The sequence below is a fragment of the Cottoperca gobio genome, chromosome 13, assembly GCF_900634415.1.
Source record: "Cottoperca gobio chromosome 13, fCotGob3.1, whole genome shotgun sequence".
Lineage (NCBI taxonomy): Eukaryota > Metazoa > Chordata > Actinopteri > Perciformes > Bovichtidae > Cottoperca > Cottoperca gobio.
Genome location: NC_041367.1, coordinates 13,033,595 through 13,054,518, shown reverse-complemented (window position 1 = coordinate 13,054,518; position 20,924 = coordinate 13,033,595). Strand labels below are relative to the sequence as shown.

The 20,924-nt window shown below is 39.2% G+C and overlaps 1 protein-coding gene across 6 annotated transcripts in view; it reads right to left on the bottom strand.

The window, feature by feature from the left end:
- Positions 1 to 507: 507 nt before the first annotated feature.
- The window catches only part of LOC115017424 (muscleblind-like protein 1), a 63,042-nt gene continuing 42,625 nt past the window's right edge, over positions 508 to 20,924 (bottom strand). For 2 of the 6 annotated variants that reach the window (XM_029445844.1, XM_029445845.1), the window contains exons 3-11: positions 19,161 to 19,331; positions 12,387 to 12,608; positions 9,049 to 9,288; positions 7,811 to 7,864; positions 6,899 to 7,049; positions 6,221 to 6,256; positions 5,353 to 5,444; positions 4,954 to 5,027; positions 508 to 4,290 (exon numbers count right to left, since the gene is read on the bottom strand). In XM_029445844.1, the coding sequence (XP_029301704.1) occupies positions 4,971 to 5,027; positions 5,353 to 5,444; positions 6,221 to 6,256; positions 6,899 to 7,049; positions 7,811 to 7,864; positions 9,049 to 9,288; positions 12,387 to 12,608; positions 19,161 to 19,331 (1,023 nt within the window). In that variant the 3' untranslated portion in view covers positions 508 to 4,290; positions 4,954 to 4,970. The remainder of the gene's footprint in view (positions 4,291 to 4,953; positions 5,028 to 5,352; positions 5,445 to 6,220; positions 6,257 to 6,898; positions 7,050 to 7,810; positions 7,865 to 9,048; positions 9,289 to 12,386; positions 12,609 to 19,160; positions 19,332 to 20,924) is intronic. The other 4 variants (XM_029445846.1, XM_029445848.1, XM_029445847.1 and 1 more) reach the window with 4 other exon arrangements.

The following is a 20,924-nucleotide window of genomic DNA, read 5'->3' as shown; positions in this document are numbered from 1 at the left end:
ATTAAGTGTTGGCCTGGTCTGTCATAGTGCAGACATTTCTTATTTTTTCAAAATTCATATTCTTTCCTGGCTAATAAGTTATGTTTTTGAACTGACCTGGCAACACTGCAGAAACTAGAAAGCTACTTGATCCAGCTGGTCAACCACCAGAGGAGTGCAGGCTTCTAGCTGTCAGACCAGCAAGTAGCAACGAGTAATAGTAATAGTCTAAAAATACAAAAAACTGCCAAATTCACAGAGCTACCTACAGGGCCAAAGCCCCCCCTAGTGGAAAAGTCATACAAAGCCACTGATTAAGTCAGAGCCGGCCAGCTGTTTCCCCCTGTTTTTGTGCTAAACTTAGCTTACTGGTGGTGGCTGCATGTACGATATGAGAGTGTTATCAATTTTCTCATCAAACTCTCAGTAGGAGTGCAATAATTTGTGTTATCCAAAATGTAGAGCTATTATTTTAATTGGAGAGAACAACATTCCCCATATTTATGAAATAAGCAAATTATTCTTCAGTTCATTTGTAATTTTTTTATTACATTTTTTATTCATAACAGCAAGAATCAAATATAGCAATGCAGGCCCGGTGAAAAAAATGTGTCAGGATCTTTTTTCTCTTAACCACACACATTCATCAAAGTTGGCACACCACACAACAGGTTTTATTAGCTACAGTCATGACTTTAATTATTATTTACATGATGTAGTAGTTAATAAAACCCCAGCAAACACATTCCTACCAGCTTCAGAAAATACAGTTTCCCACCTCTATTTCATTTCTGGTTTCTTCACACACATTTCATTCTGATGAGATTATATTTTATGGCTTTAGATTGTGACAATCAGAGTTTTCTCTACAGGTGCTTTTCAGAGGAGGGGGCCGGTATGCAAACATGACACATCTTTTCAGGGGGCCTGGAGCAGTAAAACAAGCAGAAACAAACTGCAGCAGAAGACAGAATACATCATATTAGCACTACGAGCAGAGAAAACAAACAAGAAACTAAAAAAAAAATTCTGTTTACATTATATCATAAACGTAAGCATGCGTGCTTGTAGGAGATGAGAGATGACAAAGACGATCAGGACACAATCTCAAACAAACCACTTAATGACCAAACCACAAAACAGTATTTCAATCTGAAATGATTCTTAAATTCTGCCTGATGTTGAAGTACATTCCTGTTTGGTCAGTTTCATCTACTAGAAGCACAGCTTACATAAACATAAAGAACATACGTATAGCTATGGTGTTTGTGTTGCATGTACTCTCCAAGTGGTAAGTAAGTATATTCTCAGGAATATTTTTTTTATTTTTTTTTATAAACCACTATTCTATTTTGTATTTTTTATATATATTTTATTCCATTACATTGATAGAATATTGTATACTGTAAATACATCTTTCTGTGTAACATGGTTTCTTATTCATTATTACTGTTGTGATCTTTTTTTAAACGATATATGTATTTCCTTTAACATGCATTCCTCTCTGAGTAAAGTAAGGAGACAGGACGTGTTGTGATTGGTTGGGCCTGGGAGGGCGCGGCCATGACACACAGACCTGTCTGTAGAGGCAGGTTAGGGGACCAGACAAACCCAGTCAGGCCCTTACGCTGGAGGGTAGTGGACACCTCCTCCGGAAGGTTACCTGGCAAACTACAAGCTGCTGACAAAAAAGAAGAGCAACACTTGGCCTTTTCTGAAACGGGTCGGAGTAAGAACTCAGTGCCCTTTTGATGCAAGCAATTTTGTTCAGCCTTTCATAAGATTTTTTTGTTGTTATCCTAGCAAAATTCTTTGTCATTATAGACATTCTTTTTTTATTCAAAATAAGATCTCAATATACATGATTCTCTCTTTTTTGACTATGTACAGAAGTGCAAAAAAGTCAACCTTTATCACCTTTATCGCTTCAAGATTTCCCACCCCACCCTTGTTGTTTGCAGATGGTCAAGTAAGAGATGAGTGTGCAGACTCAGTTCCCTACTCACCACATTCACCTGACCCCGCCAGCGACGCCCCCAAAAAGTGATCAAATATGCAGCTTGTTTTCCAACATGGCCCAATTTCCAGGGAGAGTAAAAATATTTAAACAATAGTTACTATTTGAAATGGATACAGTAGAAAATAACATCTTTACTCTAAACATCTACGAACTAGATTTTTATAATAGTCGTTTTTTTTCTTATATGACTAGTTACAAACCTTACAATCGTTAAAATATTACTCAGTTATCGGCGATGGTTGCCACAGTGACAACTTAGCCTCTCTGTTCTATTATTTCATCACTGTTAGATACTCATATAAAACATCTTTGTTCAAAGAACACAAAAAGACTAGAGAAATTAACAATATGCATACAGTTCAACAATATGCATAACGTAGAAAATATTGAGTTTACAATCATAATCATACTAAAATGAACATTACATGGAATTTCAGGAAACTGTGCATGAGGAACACACAAACACACATTTTTTTTAACCTTATATTCATTATAAGAAAGATAAATATAATGAGCAAAACTAAAAATCCGAACTAAATATCAACAAACATCCAAAGAAAATAAAGTAAAAACCTAAAGAAAAACACAAGAAAGTTAAGAAAACACAGACAAAGAAAGTGACAATTACATAGTGCTCTGTGTGGCTCTGTGTGGCTCTGTGTGTGTGTGTGTGTGTGTGTGTGTGTGTGTGTGTGTGTGTGTGTGTGTGTGTGTGTGTGGTAATATGGCGTGGATTAGGCAACTGGATGGTTCAAAATGGCATGTTGCATTGTGCTGACCCGATGGTACATTCTAAGGCTTTGAAGGAGTAATACAATCGTTTATATTCTTGCCACTTTCCCTGTTCTATCCACCAATTACATATGCCTGAAGAACACCCAGAACACAACAAAAACAAGGAGTTCTAGAGATCTACTCTATACACCCGATCCTACTTTGGGCTCGCGTGTGCGGCCCACACATTTCAAAATAGTCCCGCTAGTCTACCCACGATATCTAGTAACAGTGACACAAAAAGACTTTGGCTGACTATCTGAAAACAGCTCTCAGGTAGACGTATTAAACAAATATTCTTAAATATGTCAGACTATATATACACACTACATTAAATCTACTTTGACAATCGATCTTAAAATATGCATAACAATACAAATGAAAAACAAATCAGGTCAAACAAATCCATCACCAGTTACATTGTCGATTTTGACTCCTCTCACAGCAGTTTGGATGCCAACTGATCGCCTTGTTGTCTCAAAGCTATTCATCGTAACATCTTCATCATTAGGAGACTCTTTGGTCTCCCGCACAGGACCCCACGTACAACTCATCTGATTTTTAGACTCAATAGATTTAATGATCATGGAGAGATCAGCATAGATCCAGTCATTTCTAAACAAGTCTAAACAACTGACATCAACAACAAAGTCTGAGAAGAAAATACAAATAAAAAGCGATTCATTCAGTAGAAGGTTTTAGTAAAGCAGACAATCTGGGGAAGATAATCTAATCAACAGTGGTTCTATCAGGAATCACAGGTAATGACATTGGACACTGCATGCTGTCCAAGAGAGAAATTAGACGTATTAAAGGGAATTGTTGAGTTTAACACTTTGTAGAACTGCTTTATGTGTCCATTCGTGTGTTTTTGAGATGTGTGGCACTTTACAGGGATGTCTGCAAGGTTAAAGACATGTGCTTAAGAAATAGAAAGGTAGGCTACAAAGGTTTGAAAGACACCTCACAGACATTCAGTTGCTATTTTGCCTCTGAGGGCGCTCATGTGATTTCCCTTTAGCTAAATAAAACCAAAAACAAAATTGTTGTGCATGCATATGTGATTCAGTCAGATCATATGTTTCTTATACCTCAAATGAAATACAAGGTGCACCTTTGTGTAAACAAATTAACAAGTTTAGGTCAAAGACCACCAACCAATGAACAAACAAATAACAGAAGTCATGACTCTTGTTCAATGGACGTACCAATCCAGTCGATGTTTTTGACGACTGCTCCACTCGTTTACCTCATGTTAACATTCAAAGTGTGTCCGGTGAATAAAGGTAAATTGCCTCCACAGAGCGAAAGGCAGTCTTTAATGCAAATTATTTTCTTTTCTGTCGTTGTGTAATAGTGTGCATGAAGTACCCATGAAATCAATCCTAACCAATTGTGTTAACATGCAGTTTTATCCCAAACCAATTTAGATTTGGTTTTCCATTTTGCTCTTGATGTTACAGGCATAAGGGGTGACCGCCAATCTTGGACTGGACAACAGCACGCTCCAGTTCCAACTGGAAAGAAATTCACAAAACACAGGAAAACAGATGTGAAGGAAGAGGACAAACTGAAGCAAAACTCAGATTAGACGTTTCTTATTGTCTGGAGATTGGACCCTGATTCCGCATCCAGCGAGGCTGAATTTCAATTTTGGACAATTCTACCTAACCCTGGCTTATATTTAATGGCAAAGTTATTTTCTACAATCTCCGGTTCCAATGCATAACTCCCTGTAAAGCAAGTACGATATAATATGTTAATTAGTGAGCTTTAAGCGTCCTGGTAGGTATATTTTGTTACATTTGGACAGAGCCAGGCAAGCTGTGCTCCCTGTTTCCAGTCTTTATGCTATGATAAGCTAAGCTAGTCAGTTGCTGCCTTTAGCTTCATATTTAGCATTTGAGAGTGCTATCAATCTTTTCATCTAACTCTCTGCAAGAAAGCAAATAATGGTATTTCCCAAAACCTCAAATGATTCCTTTGAGTTTTAAATTGGGCCACATTTCTTCTTGTAATTCTGCTAACAAACAAACAAACAAAGCGAAAATGAAAACAGAACTCCCTTGATGCTAACTGCCTGAACAAACATCTTTGTCCACTTTAAAAAAGTCAGTAAAAATAACAGTATTGTTCTAAATGCAAGTATGTGAGATGTTAGAAGGAGGTGCAGTACATACTGTTCTGATTGAGACTCCTACATCTGGGTCACATACTTGTGACTAGTCATATGGTCTGCAGATATTATTGGAATCTGATTGAGAGGGGGAAAGAGAGACAGAGGGGGAGGGAGAAAGGCAAAGACAGAAATAAATAAACAGGGGGACAAAGAAGGAGAGAGACATTAGTTGAAATGAGGACAAACAGCACTTCAACCTAATTGATAATAGAGATGGTTTAGAAGTAATCGTATCAGATGCTCTAAAAAGCAAGCAAAGATCAGAGATGAGCCTTGTGTGCCATTCATGCATTTTTCATTAAGAGTCACATGGGAATCATAAGATAAAAAAAAAAAACACAGATACTGAAAAGTCAGAGCTGATACCAGAATTGAAAAGAGAAAGGAGGCAGGAGCAAACCTGATTGGCTGTTGCGGTTGCAAAGGGAACACTTGTGTGAGATGTGGTGGCTGCAGACACATTGACTGGAGTAGCACCATGCATCATGGGTACTTTGAGGGAAAGATCACACAGGCAGTTGAACCACAGCAGATTTAAAACTGTTTATGTTCACACTAATAAACATGAACCAATATGTTGATAGTTTTAAATAGCTCGAGTGAACTTTAGTGTTCTTTCTAACAATTACTCCACACATTTGAGTAAAAAGAAAGATATGTTGTGGAGGAAGAAAAGGAAACATCAGAGAAATTATTTAGAGTGCAAGGTAGGTAATTGACGAATTTGAAGAGGAATATAAATTCAGATGGCAGTATCTATTTTTTTTTTACAGCCTTTCTTTTGTCATTCATCTTGGGCATGCTAATTGTCTTATTGCCTCCCTAAAAAGGAAAATTACAATAAATTATGACTACAATGCAAAAATAAAACTTACAACAACTCCTACATCTACCAAAACTTCCACAACCAATAATAACGCTTCATGTTTATATGGCATGTATAACCATACAGTATAATAAAGGGCTCTAGAGGTTAGAGAGCTTGGGATGGAAGTAATATAAAGCAAGGTTCAGGGGGGGTTTTGAACTGCAACAAGCATTATGTGACAGACAGATCTGTGGCAGAGCAAAATGAGTTAATTCAATACCACAAATAAGTATTGCAGAGCACAATATAACACAGAACTTTCAATTTAAATGACACAATTAAATTGCAAATCAACATTTATAATTAACGTTTTATCAGCCATACTGTCGGCTGCATTGAGATAACATATGCGTGACTATAATGGGCTCAAAGATAATAAATAAGGAAAGCTGGCACCTACCAATACTTGTTGCAGGTGTCATGCAAAATATCGAGCCTGCCCATCATGCATTGCAACAGGGAGTGGAGTGAATAGGGAGGAGAAAAAAAATCAAGAAAACAAATTACAAGTGTTTTAAAGACAGACATATTGGATTTAAGGTTGGGATGGACTTCACATTCACAGTTAATAATGTGAAATTATAACATTCACCTAAAAAGAAGCAAGCATAAATCATCAATCAAAGACGAGGCAGTAAAGGACAATAATGTCGATACAAGAATTGATATGTAACAAAAGACGTAATTATGTTATTGTTTTCAAGTCGGTATTCATGAATCTTCTCAGGAGGGTTAAGGCATTAATAATACTGATAACAGAATATAGACAACCACTATTGTGCTAGGTACAAAGACCAATTTTAACACAATGTGAATTTGCAAAGTGAATACACTAAACACAAACAAGCAGTAATAATATCTTAAAAAACAATAACCCTGACTTCTGACACTCAACCCACACCCATACTGTACACACATGTGCAATTAAGTCCATGCACGTTTTTCCACCTTGTTACAAACAATGAAGTCCGACATTCAGCCATTCACGGCTGATACTGAAACCTAATCAGTTGTGAGACACGTGATTGGACAGCCAATAGCTGTGGCTTCACTGGGTTTAAGAAGGCTCCGGCCTTACCTGATGGTATGAAGGCAGCCTGCTGCTGAAACTGCATGTTCGCTAGGGCCTGTTGGTACTGGAACATGCCAGCATTGAACATAGTGGTGGCACCGTTGCATTTTTCAAGTGCAGGTCTCTTTGGTAAAGGAGGCAAGATGGAAGGGAGCCCCTGAAGAGGGGACAACACCAAAATAAAGGGATGGGAGTGAGGGAAACCAAAGGAAGGTGGCAGTGACATTCAGGACAGAGAGAAGAAAGAATTTCATTAGGAGATAAAGTTGCCCTTTCAAACAGCTATTACAAAAACTTGCAAGCAAGCAGTGGACAGTGGTGCTAGCTGAAAAAAAACACTGTCCTCAGCACAATGTCTTATGATAGGATTTTGAATGAAACAGTAAATATAATAATTATTTTGCTGTAATTATAACTTTAATGACAGCTATGACGCTAGTTATTATAGTGATTGTTGGACCATCAACAAAAGGAAGGATGTAGTTAGGGAAAGCTGCACTGCCAGCTCCATTATAATAGTACGCTATAAGCCATGTTAGGACACCTCTTTAACAATTATACATGCAATATGGGAAGTGACAGAATCATGCAAAGACTAACTTATTAGAAACTAAAATATTACATTTTCATGCCACCGACTATTTGCTTTGAGATGCACTGAGGGTGATGAACTGACCACTGCCAGTGAAACATGTTGGGGGTTTCCTACTTAATTCCTTGTTTTGGTCCTTGATGTTTTAAATTCAAGATTCAAATAGGCATTTTAATTTTTGTAACAAATGTATGCTACAAAACTAATGGCTACAATCAGGTCATCACCCCTTCGTGTTTTCTCATTACATATCTACTTTGCTTTAGAACTACATATCTACTACACCACAGCTACATGCCGAGCTAAAAGGTGAAAGGTCATAGTACCAGGTCAAAAGTTGCGTCGAGGGGTCGCTTCAGTGATTTGACAGCCGACTGAGTCTTAATTAGCAGGCAGCGAGCACATGATGGCAATGGGCCAATGGGGTTCAAGCGCATTAACATAAACCAGCAAGCGAAGGTGCATCATGGGGGCAGCAGTGCAGTGTGGGTTGGTGAGAAAAAAACAAAACAAAAAAACAAACAAACAAATAAAAACAAATCATTGGAATGCAATATACAACAATAACAAGACTAGATCATGCACATTAATGGCTGTAGGGTTACTGAAAAGAAGTATGGCCGTTGACGTAGTTTATTGTCAGAAGAAAATTCAGTTTCATCAACTATAACTTTGAGTGTATGGTGTTCTGGTCCATTAACCAGATTTGTTAAATTCAAATGTAAGGAAATCCTGGATTATTGTATAGACATACACAATTAATATCATGTCATACAAGCTCAATTATTAAAATAATAATTCTGCTCACAATATTTAAGAGAGGCTAGAAAGGGCAGATATTACTGATACTAGTTTTGCTTTAACATAAAAGGTAACTGAAATCAAGCTTACCCTCCTCTCTGGAATACCTGCTGCATAATGTCATCGACAGAATTTGGCTGAGCAAAACCTCATTGTGACCCTTTATAGAAAGTTATCACTGCATTGCAGAAGCAAGGTCAAAATAAACAGCAGTCTTCAGCAACAATGTAACATACCTAATGACTGCAAACAACAGCAAAATATACAACTAACGAAGCAGCAAAACAAGGAGGAGCAGGAGGAGGGGAGCAGTAGGCTCAGTCACATACTAGTATGTTCACAGCCTGCTGCTAATAAAGCACACATCGACACATCTGTATCTCCTCAGTGCGTATTGGGTCAGAGACGAAGAGAGCAGGAACAGAGGAGACTGGGATGTGTGCTGGGAGGTTGAGTAAAAGCACAGGGTAGAAGTACATCCATAAGAAAGTGAAAAGTCTAAGCCTAAATAAGAGTATGTGTAGCATACTGTATGTGCTCATGTGCCGGTCATGTTGAATGAGCCCACATCGACATTGGAATAGCTTCATAAATTGTTTTAGGTCACATGACAAGTCTACCTAACTCTACTCTGGGTTACATTTCATTTCTTTGAAATGATAGTAATTCCTCTGGCTGCACATGACCTGAGGATGCTATGATACAGTTAATGTTGGTTAGCTTGATTCCTTATTGATGTTGCAATCTGTGGACAGATACCTACCATGGCTGCTGCAGCCGCAGCCTGGTTAACTTGGTGTTGGGCGGCTTTGATCTTGGCCTGCAGGTGAGCCGGAGGGTGAAAGTACTTGCACTTCTCCCTCGAGCAGCGGCCCTTAATGTAGTCCATACACACGGTGACTGTGTTGTCGTTGGTGTCGATCATAGTGCTATCTGAAGGGTGGGCAAAGCGACAGTCGTTCTCCCCACGTGTGCAGTTCCCCCGCTGGTATTCCCGACACACCTGGTGCACAAAAATACACAAACAAACACACGTTTTTCTAATTTGAGATAAGATCACAAACCTAAAACACACATAAATACGCACAAACAGCAGAGCCACACACACATTATGAAGTTACTGTTCACTTTACTTCACATTTGATGAAGTAATCAATCTGTTCAGTCATTTCAGAACCTGACAATCACTTTACCAGACAGGGCTAACCAATCTTAGTGACAGGTTCGGACATTACTGTTGATTGATATGCAGAACAAACCGTAACCAGCGTTTACAGACTCATCAATCACACAACATTTATCCATTATTCAAGTTAGCCATGTTGTTGTTCTTCCTCAAAGAGACAGAAGAGGGCAGCATCTACGTGAGCAGTTGGGAAACTGGTTGCCTTTGCCTGAATATGGGGACTCAATGAGGCTCATGGGAAATATGAGGCTGGTTACCCTCAAGGGTGGCTGCGGCTGACGTAATTACCATCCCACGCATAATAAACCACACGCATATGCACACGCACGCGCGCACACACACACACACACACACACACACACACACACAAGCACACACACACACACACACACACACACACACACACACACACACACACACGCACACACAGGGTAGGTGCACATGTAAATTATGAGGCTGCATTTTTTCCTAGGATTACATTTTTGACATAGCGGTGAAATAACCAGGAACACCGCTGTGTGTGAATTGCATTCAGACTCCTACACGAAATTAAATGTAATTTCATGGTGCGTTGTATCGATCTATCAGTTATTGTAGAACAAGCCATATACCAAATGTCTGTTTACCAGTCTCACTGTCTGCATGCATAAAGGATTTGATTTGTAGTGTAACGACTGCCAGACAAAAGGCCACCAACAGCATAATCTTCAAACTACCCCTGCTCTGTCTCCTGTCATGACAGCTCATCATCCCCAATCACCAATCTGTGTGAGAGATGGGGCAGGATTCTGTCTGTCTGTCTGTCTGTCTGTCTCTTCTTTCACTTATGCACCTCTCTCACGCACTCAGACAGTCACATATGAATGTACACCTACACACACACATTCACACACATTAATTCCTCACCACTGCCACCATCACCACTGCTGCGAATGGTCTTATTTAAATGAAAAAAAAGAGAGAGACTGCCTTGTTGTCGGGCAGATGTTGGAGAGGCGGGTGAGGGAGGGAGGAAACAAGGGAGAGAGAGGAAAATGTAAGAGTGGTTGATGAATAAAGAGTAAAGGACAGTCAGATGGGGATCAAGGAGAGACACAGTAAGAGTCTTTGGGATCGGGTGAGTGTTGCTGACATTGAAAACAATTAGAGATGAAAAGAAAGACCAAATGGAAGCAATTTGATGTTCTCTGCACCAGGTGTGGACCAGTGCTTTTTTTTTTTACAGTGGTTAATCATGCATTAGAGAGAGCTAACCCAGTGGAAGTGCTTAGTTGGACAAACAAATAAAGGGCCCGTTAATCATATTTCTGTCCCCATGGAGACTGTCCCTCTGGGCCATTTACATCACCATTGTTTCAGGTAAGCAACATTATGATTTAATGCACGCCGAAAGGCTGCAGTCTAGCTCCATAAAAGATGGAGACAGAAGGACTGCCGGAAAAATTGTTCTCTGGATAACAGTGGAGGATTGTTTACTAAATAGGAATTGCTCTAAGGAAATAGCCTGTAACATATCTACTTACTGGTCTTCTTACTGGTGTGTTGGCCCACAGAATTCTAGTTATGTTTATTTTGAACGACACACACTAGAAACAAAAATATGTCTGGCCCTTTATTTTTAGCAAACCTAGTTCCTGAGAAATTAGGCTAGGGTAGAATTCTTCCAATCAAAAAGCTTCACCAGCACATGAAGGCTGAGCACTACAGGCAGCGTTGACCACTCGGCTCAAATATCTTGAAGGTAAAACTGTAAAAATAGCAGATCTCCACTCTATTGCCGATTTTTGCATTTGGCTGTTAAATATTACATATATTTTTCACTACAGTTTGGGGCAGAATACTATCAATCATAGACACTCGTTTCAATCCCAGTCTGAATTAAGACCTGCATGTTCTTCTTCTATCAATAACAATTTATTTCCTCCAATTTTTCAGCACCTCTATAACTTCTTCACAGCAGTTACGACTCCTCTAAGAAATGTAATCATAACTTTTAACTTGTGATGCTGTCATCTTTGTCTCTGCTTGGCCCAACCGCTCCCGACACCACAACAGGTCTACAAATTGATTTCCTCCATCTATTTTCCCTGTCATTGACCCATTCCCTCGGTCTGCATGTCATCCACTCATTCATCGAGCCCAGAGACTTCCTCAGCCTCACCCCCGTTAATCACCCAGCTACCCAACATTACATTTTAAATGTAACCTTCCTAACGTTCTTGCACGCCTCCTGCCTGCCTCCAACGATTTCCCCATTATGCTGCTGCAAGTGTTTCCCGTGTGGTGCTGCATATTGGATGAGATTGACTTACTGTCCAATTAATGATTATCTGAACACAGCTAGAGGACCGGCGATCCTCAGGTTTCAAATGACTGATTGCCTTCATAGAAGGATTAAAGATTTTTCTGAAAATTACGCACTGATACAGTAGAACTTGAGCTTGTGCCAAACAATGCTGTGTCCTGCCTGTTGATGGGATGCAGCATCAACAACACTTGGGTTTGTAGGGAGATACTCTCATTAACGTTTATCTTTGCTTAAGTCTGGGTAATGATTGTATTATGGTAATTGGATGTAGTAACTGTAACATAAACTGTGCCAGATACATAATTAAAGTCTACAAACAGAAACTGTTGAGGCAAGACTTTCCAACCCATTCCTTTAATATTATAATAGGCAAGGCCCGCTTTTCAAGCCCAATCTGTTTTCATAGCTGGGAAAAAGACCCTCACCGGGTACAGAGTTTACTACAGTTTTGTTAATCTATCTTTAAATCTGTGACTGATGTGAAAGTGAACAAATAATTATGCAAATCCTCTCATCTGTGTGGTCTGTGGTGTGTGTGTGTGCTTCTGCAGTCACAATTATCCTATTTATACCTGCGTCTGTGTGTGTGTGAATGTGTGTTGCTCACCTCCAGTCTGTCTGTCCTCATGAGTTTCTGAGCGGCAGCAGCAGCGGCAGCAGCTGGTATGGGGACATTGGGGTTGCTGGTGACCAGTAGGGGGCCACTGGGCATAATGTCAGCGGGCATCAGGCCGGGCGACACAGGGCCAAGGTAGGGGTTAAACACAGCGGCCGCTGCCGCAGCAGCATTGACATTGGTTGCAAGGCTGGGTGTGACTGAAAACATGGGCTGTGGGCACACACAAAATGAGAGAGTTGGTCAAAATCGAGCAAAATAAATTGAGAAAAACTATCTCACTCAGATTTGTCTCAGTCTATATATAAAAATGTTGAATTATTAATTACATCTACCAATAAGTACAATGCCATCCTTTCTTGCTTCTTCTCAAATTACCCATTGAAGATAAATGGCACACGATGTGTGAAATAAGAGATGTATGCAATCATCAACAGCCAAGCAGAGGACAGGAACTGTGGTTGGGGATGTGGAGGCAAAGATGATGTCAAAAATAGGAAAAGCAATACACCTTTAATGGCTGCTTGTCTTTCATTTGAGATAACACATAAAGGAGGCCTAGACTCTGCATATGGTGTCACCTATACTCCTTACATGTATCAGAAGGAATCACACACTCACATACATCAGAGATCACACACATATAAGAGTAATAAGGCTGACGGACATCAAGCTGTGTGTGCATGGGAGGAGGGGGAGATGGGCTATACTGGAGTTTGAAAGACACATTATGTGTGAGGGAGGCTAAGGATTATGCTAGCTGACATAGTGCAGTGCAAGTTTTCCCTGCACGTTCCTGACCTCAGCCCCAGTCTGAGGATTGTCTCTTGAGCCCCTGCCAACACGACACAGTGAGTAATAGAGCAGCGGCAGCCAAAGCTGGACTGCTACATTCCTCCCAAAACCCTTCTTGCTACTCTGGGATGACTCAGAAAATCAGGAATAATGGCCTCGTGGACTCTAATTATTTCAGTGCTCCCTTTCGAGGGCTGCTGGAATGTCTGGAGATGCATGTCCTATCACAAGGTACTCTGGAGAAGTGTCTCTCTAATGGCCTTTTCTGGAACGTCTCTTCGCTAAGCATTGAATTGTTCCCAATAATTATAGGACATTGAAGATTTTTGCTATAAATCACAATCACAACAGATTGAAAACAGTTATCTTAAATTGAGCATATTTACACAGTATGAACAGAAAAACATCAATTTGTGATGTGGTGTTTGTCAGTCCAGCGCAACCCGCCACACTCATGGTTTCCATACCCATGGCCCCTCTCACTTTGCAATTATATAAATAAAACACGATCATTGTTTGTTGTGTTGGTGTACCTAAGCAGATGTGTAAGATTCTCAAAAACATCTTCTCGAGGAGAATGCACAGTGTCTCATGTTTTGAACAAATGCAGATTAATTAAAAACTAGAAATTTTAATTTAAAGATACAAACAAAATTTGTTATTGTTCATATCACATATTTTATTATTTTATATTTACCGCTCAGACACATTGTTTGCAGTCAATGGACCAACAAAATAACACAATGAGGTATTTTAAATATATAGTTATATAAAATATATTTTGCTAATGATATTGATTTAGATTTTTCTTGGATTGACAGGAAGTTTTGCAGTGCAGTTTGCAAGCACAAGTGGAAACTGCGATGTTGGGAGAGAAAGTTCCACCAAGTCCCATGCTGAGCTAGAAGTAGTAGATCCATGTAACAACGTTGAGCTTCACAGTTGAGAAACAGCAAATATGTTGTTAAGGTTGAGCAGTTATCAGATAACTGTTGCCCTGCAGAAGCCACGTGACCTCCAGAAGTGCAGCTAGTTGCACCTCACGTGCTCGGTAAGCTAACGTCAGCTTCAATTCTATTTTGCTGGTTTTGATGTGTGTTGTCAACAAAGTAATCTCCATGTAAAACTCATTCTAGCGTTTTACTGTGGTTTGTGGATGACAGGAGTGTATATGTATAATTCCTAGAAATATTCACCTATTGTTACTAAAGGAAAATAAACGGGAATTTCGTCTAAAGCAGAGTTCTCTATCCCTCATGTTGCTCGAGATGAGTAAGTGATTTGTAAAGCAGTATTTTTCGTAAGAAATAGTGAACTACAAAATGAAGTGTTTACTCAATTAGGAAAACAGGGGCTGTGCTTCAACATAAAAATAAGATGTTGCTTTCACTGAGAGTAAGATTTGTAGGTTTAATGTTAAATGTGCAAAATAAGTTTAATTGCTTACTCAAGCATTGGCGAAGCGGAAACAGTTTGATTCTATTGTCATGTCTGATATAATTGTATTGTGTATACACTAAACATATTTTATAATATGAGAAACAATGCCAGCATCATACAGGTGAACTAGAGAGTAACAAATCAATTTCAATATGTGTTATGATAGGCTAGTATTTGCATTCAGTCAGCACTTCCTATTGATCTTGTATGATGTTGTACAACATGAGAGAAAGATAAGACTGACATTTGAAAGAAAAGCAGAACAGAGACTTTAAGCCTGTTTTGTAAATTCAGGTATGAGATGATCCAACGGCTCCAGGAGATGGGGAGCCTCCCAGGTTGATATCCGTGAACCCGGATCTACATTGGCACTGGAATCTGCTCTGTGGTAGGATTATGTCCCAGTCCCATGGATTGGTACCAGCTTGAACATTACTTAAAGAGCAATTTGCAGGTAAAAGGTTTTTTACACAATGTATAAATGGCCATTTGAAAAGTTGATACCAGATATGTTTAGCTATGTTTTACAAGCCAAAGTAATAAGAGGAAAGTAGCCATCATGAGCTATGCTTCTATCTTCTTTTTCACATCATGTCAAACGCGTCATATTACGCAGCGTGGGGAACACTGTCTCTGCCTCAGCACAACTTGCTGCGGCAGTAGCAAGTGTTAGTTGGAGAACGGCTATAGTTTAGTGAATCTAGCTTTTTTCCGGTAGTTTTACCTTGCATTTCACCATTTGTCATCATGGTGAATTATTGTATTTGTGCAGGATGCACAAACTCCGAACTGTCAGGACGTGGAGTCCGGAGTTTACAGGAAAAGGACTGTAGCTAGCTTTCGTGCCTGGGTGTGTTTTGTGCAGGTGAAGAGACAGGACTTCACTGCCGCATCTGTAACGAAAAACACGGTCGTGTAACGTTACGACGCTCCTTTTGTACAGGAGGATTATTTTCCTGGTGATATGATGGATATCAGGATGGAATGTTAAAGCCAGCACCGTGTGAGGCTGAGAGCTGGTGTGGCTCCTTTAGTACACACAGCTGCTATATTAGCTCCTCAGGCGCAGCTTCTGGTGCCGCCGCCAGTGGGAGTGATTATAACGGCCACGGAGATTCAGCCAGATGAAACTGTGCAACGGAAATTGAATTTTCTAATGTTTGCTAACTTTCAATAATAGCCTAAGGTACAACACATGTTTTAGTATGTATTGATTCAAGGCAGCTTAACTTTTTAAACCCACCAGTTGCTAACATCAATGTAAGCTAGCATTAGCATCGTATTTCATAATTGCTAATTTCAGTTTGCTAACGTTACAACCCTGAAGTGTAGTTACATAGCCTAATGTTAGCTTGGTGAATTTGTTTACACAACTAATTATTTTTGGGTGGTGTAACAGTAATGTTAGTGTGTTATAAGGTGTTGTAAAGTTAATGTAGGGACAGATGCACAGACAGCCAGTCCTGCAGGGTTTTTAGATCCAGAGCAAGAAGTGTGTACATTTACTCTTAGGCCTATCTAGCTTTAGCTGTACCACAAACCTTTTGATGTTAAACACAGACAAAACTGAAGTTATTATACTTGGCCCTAAACGTCTCCGAAACGCATTTTCTAATGACATAGAAGCTCTGGATGGCATTAATTTGGCCTCCAGCATCACCGTAAGGCATCTTGGGCGTTATATTTAATCAGGATCTGTCTTTTAACTCTCACATAAAACAAATCTCAAGGACTGCCTTCTTTCATCTACGTAACATTGCAAAGATAAGACACATCTTGTCTCAATGCAGAAAAACTAGTCCATGCATTTGTTACTTCAAGGCTGGATTACTGCAACTCATTGCTATCAGGTTGTCCCAAAAAGTTGCTTAAGTGACATCTGAACACAATATGTGTTTATGCAGGATCAACTATAGCCGTCAGACCTCCATCTGAGCTAAACTCAAACAAAGTTGATTTTGAGCAGTGTTCTCTAGGGACATCAGACACTGACTTGGAAGTTACTTTAAACTGTAGAAGTCGCACATAACGACACATACGCATACTGACTTAATGAGATCACCACACTAATCTACTATAAAGGACCATTTTGTTTTGTTTTTAAGGGTCCAGTTTTTGCGAAACTAAAGTTGAAGTTAACTGAATTTACTTGTGGTGTCGTGTTTCTGGATATTTTATTCACTTGCCGAGAGAGAGGTGTAACTCCCCAGAGAAGCTGACCATATTATTTCATCTTTGAAAAATGTAAAGTGTCGCTTAAGATTTTGATTTAAAAGATTGAATTGATTCTGAATCAAATTTAAATCTATCAAATGTAACCATTCTAAAGAAGCCTGACTTCAGATTTGTTGGATTGCTACATCATCTACACACAGTGCACACTCTGAGCTTTGGTGCAACCATCTTTAAAAAAACATATTCCTAGGCACTGTCTGCATTAAACAAGTACACCAAAAGTGAGTGACTGAATATAACTGTAATGTGGGCTATCCGCTGACATTGACTCCGCAATAAAAAGCATCACGAGCACAATCACTCATAGACAGCTGTAATGGACTCTAATTACTTCACCCTCTGCACAGTTCCATACATGAAATGAAAACACTCCTACGCACATGGAGGGAGGGTGGACAGCTATAAACAAAAAGTGGGAGAGCAGCAGATGTAACGGTTGAGATTATGGGCATGGGGGCAGGAAACTAAGCTACGCACATAGGGAAGGGATGGAGGAAGAAAGTCTGCTTCTTGGAAAGGCTTGGTCTTACCCTTTTTGCTCACTTTGCACACAACATATTTTCCTGACTTTTTCTTTATTGTGCAGGTCTAAAGCTCTCTCTGCTCGCTGCTGGCGTCCAATCTTTTTCACTTTACATACCTGTCTTTACTCTGTTCATTTATCTTTTCCTGCCTCACTCGTTCCTCCCTTTATTCTTCTACTGCGTCCTTCTCTGTCAGCCTGTCTTCTTCCTCCTCTCCTCTCCTTACTTTTTTTTCCCCCATGACATAAACAGAAAAGGAAGGCTTTGCAGTCCCAGAGAGATCTATTGCTTCTTTAAAACCTTTCATGGTTTCTCTCAATGGGCCTCTCGACTCAGCCCTTCTTCCCCAGATAAGGGTGATAAGCCATCGACTAAGTGTGCGTGTGTGTGTCCAAGCATGCAGCATCTGAAGCTCTTTTGAATAGTCTGAGACAAATTCCCTCCACTGCTCTCACTTAAACATAAAGGCACAGAGGAGAAGGCAGAGGAAATACTTCAAGCCTGACTGACAGTTCTCATTGACTCTGTAAGGTCTCATGGATCAGGCAGGGAAGGATTCATCTGAACTGGCTGACTGGTGCTCCGGACATTACCTTAAAGATTCTTGGAACATGCAGCACAATCACAGGGACATTTCTATTGCATTTTGCTGCATGTGTGCGTGGGTGAGCACGCACGGATTTGTGTGTGTGTGTGTGTGTTCAATGATAATATCATATTTTATTGATCACTGTAATAAAAATGCTCCCACAGCTAATTGTGTTTGTCGCGTGGGTCCCTTTGTTTAAACATTGTTTGATAATCTGTGTGCTGAAACAATTAGTACACCGATTAGTCAACTTCCAAAAATGAATTGCAAAATATTTTGATGACTGATTTATCATTTAAGTCACTTAAATAGCAAAAATACCAAATGTTCTCTGCGTCCACCTTCTCAAACGTGACGTTTTGCTGCTTTTCTCAGATTTTATCTTTTGGTTTTGGACTGTTGGTTTTGGACAAAATAATATTTTTGGAGATGCTTCCTTAGGCCCTGAGATAGCCATTGTTCACTACTTTTGACATTTTATAGACCAAACAGTTAATAAAGAAAGTAATTGCCTGATTAATCATTCATAAAAGATTGCAAATTGCAGACATAGATAAGCTTAAATGATTATCTGACATTTAACTCATTTAACACTGAGCTCTTACGTGGTCAAGACAAAACTTTTACTCTTCAATAAACAACCATGTTCAATCTTATCCAGCTAACCTGGCTCTTCAAACATTTGGAGGATAGAGTTGGTGATTTTGGCTAGTTTAAAATAAAGGCAATACAAAATCTATCCACGGACATATAGCAAATTACTCAAAACGGCTTCTTTGGTAGTTTCTGGTACAGTAGATGTCTCAAGGCCATACGCTGACGCGATGCAATGTTTTTCTTGTCAAAACAGATACTGTTAGTTGTATGTATCTCTTTTGCTTCTCAAATCACAAACAAAATGTGTATTCGTTCTTTTTTGGAGCACTAATTACATGTTATTTTCTAGCCCCCTGGAACAGCGCTGGGCTAGGAAGTTACATTGGCATAGTGAGGAAAAGTAAAAAATGCATGTGCATTCCATAGAAACAGCTGTAAATCTAACTTTGAGCTATTATGTCCAGTAAAAGTTAAAACATCTCAAAGAGGCGTGTCAAGAGTTTGTCATCCATGTGTGTAGAAATGAGTGTAATCTGTATTTGTTTATGTTCGATGTGAACTGTGCATGCATATGCGTCCTCTCACCATTGGCTGTAGCTGTGTGCCGGGCATCATGGAGTTAGCAAGCTGCATCTGCTGAGCCAGCATGGCCATGTTTTTCTGCTGGATGAGGTTGTTCCTTCCATTGATCTCCAGCTGGGTCTTTAGGTGGGGAGGAGGATGCAGGTACTTACAGTTCTCCCTAGAACAACGGCCCTGATTGGGTGAAATAGTAGGAGGAGACATAGGAGAAAGATAAAAGAGGAAGGGATACGGAGGATGGAGACATGGAAAGAGGGGAATTAGAATAGTGTTTCCTTTTTAATAGTTGCCTAATGTAATGAAGTAATGAGCCTTGACTCAAGTTGCTGCCCTCCGATTTAGCAGGCGCTGACCTATCATCCCTGACATCTGGGCCTGCCACTGGTTTTGTCGTAAAGAAGACCGATCAGTTGTGCTTTATTTTTCTCCTTGGTGACCTAAGCTGTGTGCTCACTTCCTTCCCCTATGTTCTCTAGGTTATTTAGAGAGATGAATTAGCTTCAAGAGCAGAGATAACAAGGATGAGCTATCTATCAGCTAACAGATTGTAATACAAGGAACGAATGAAACAAAGAAACAAACGAGACACTGACCCAATGATGATATGGATACTTTCCATTATCCATTAATGTGACAATTTCTATTTTTCGATTAATATATTAAAAAAAATTTGATATATAATATCAGAAAATTGTTGAAAAATTACACATTTTACATTAAGTCATTTAATATATTTATTTGTATTGTTTTTATTTTTGGTCTATGAGAGTACAGAGTTTCATATTGTGAGACATTTATTGTTACTTAAACTACATGTAACATTAGAGGTATAAGAGAAAAAGTACAAAGTAAAAAATAAAATGATTAGCATTTGGGACATAATTGACAATAGCAGGAGTATGAAGAACATATGATAATATGAATTACTATCAGGGAATAACATTCATATTACAGGCGTATCAGTCAATATGTTATATGTCCAAAAAGGCTTCCAAATTGCAACTTATATAAAGTTGTTTTTAATACGGAGTTTGTCCATTCTTTTAATTCTGGAGAATTTGGGTGTTTTCCAGTATCTAAGTATTGTCCTAGCAGCCACTGTGATGAGTACTTGGGTTCTGTCCTTTAATAAACATAACCTTTGAGATGATGGTAATTTCCTTCCCAACCAGTGTCTCAAATATTCCAAAATTATCTTCCTAGATAATACAGCCGCACGGTGCACACTTCAAGTACATTAAAGCTATTGAAATCAATCTAATGTATATGCTTGACAATTAAGTTGGACTGCATTGCATTGAGAGAAAATAAAAAAGCCTGTGACAAAGCTGTTCCTTAATGTTTAAGTATACAATAACAAACCCTTTAATTTCTCTCCACTCTTAAAAGTCCCTAATCAAAATAGTTGCAGATTCATTTTCCTGTTGATTGAATTTGTTTTGTGTTTTTTTCTTTTCTGCACACAAATTATAAAAAGGTCTCTTTGTATTAAAATAGACAGGAAATTAAAAGAAGACAAATAGCTTTGTACCTAAACTGCTGCTGCAATGTTGCTCTAACTCCATAGAGGAAATGTTTTGATCCCATAAGACCCATGCTCACTTGATGCTGGATGCTTTACATGGACCACTGAATCACTATTGAACTCCAGCCAATTGTGAAAAGTGACTTATTATAACATCATTTCAGAAAAGAACCGGCTGGAGAACTGATGGCGGATCGATACACGATTGAAGACTTCTATGACAATAAACAAATACATCATCG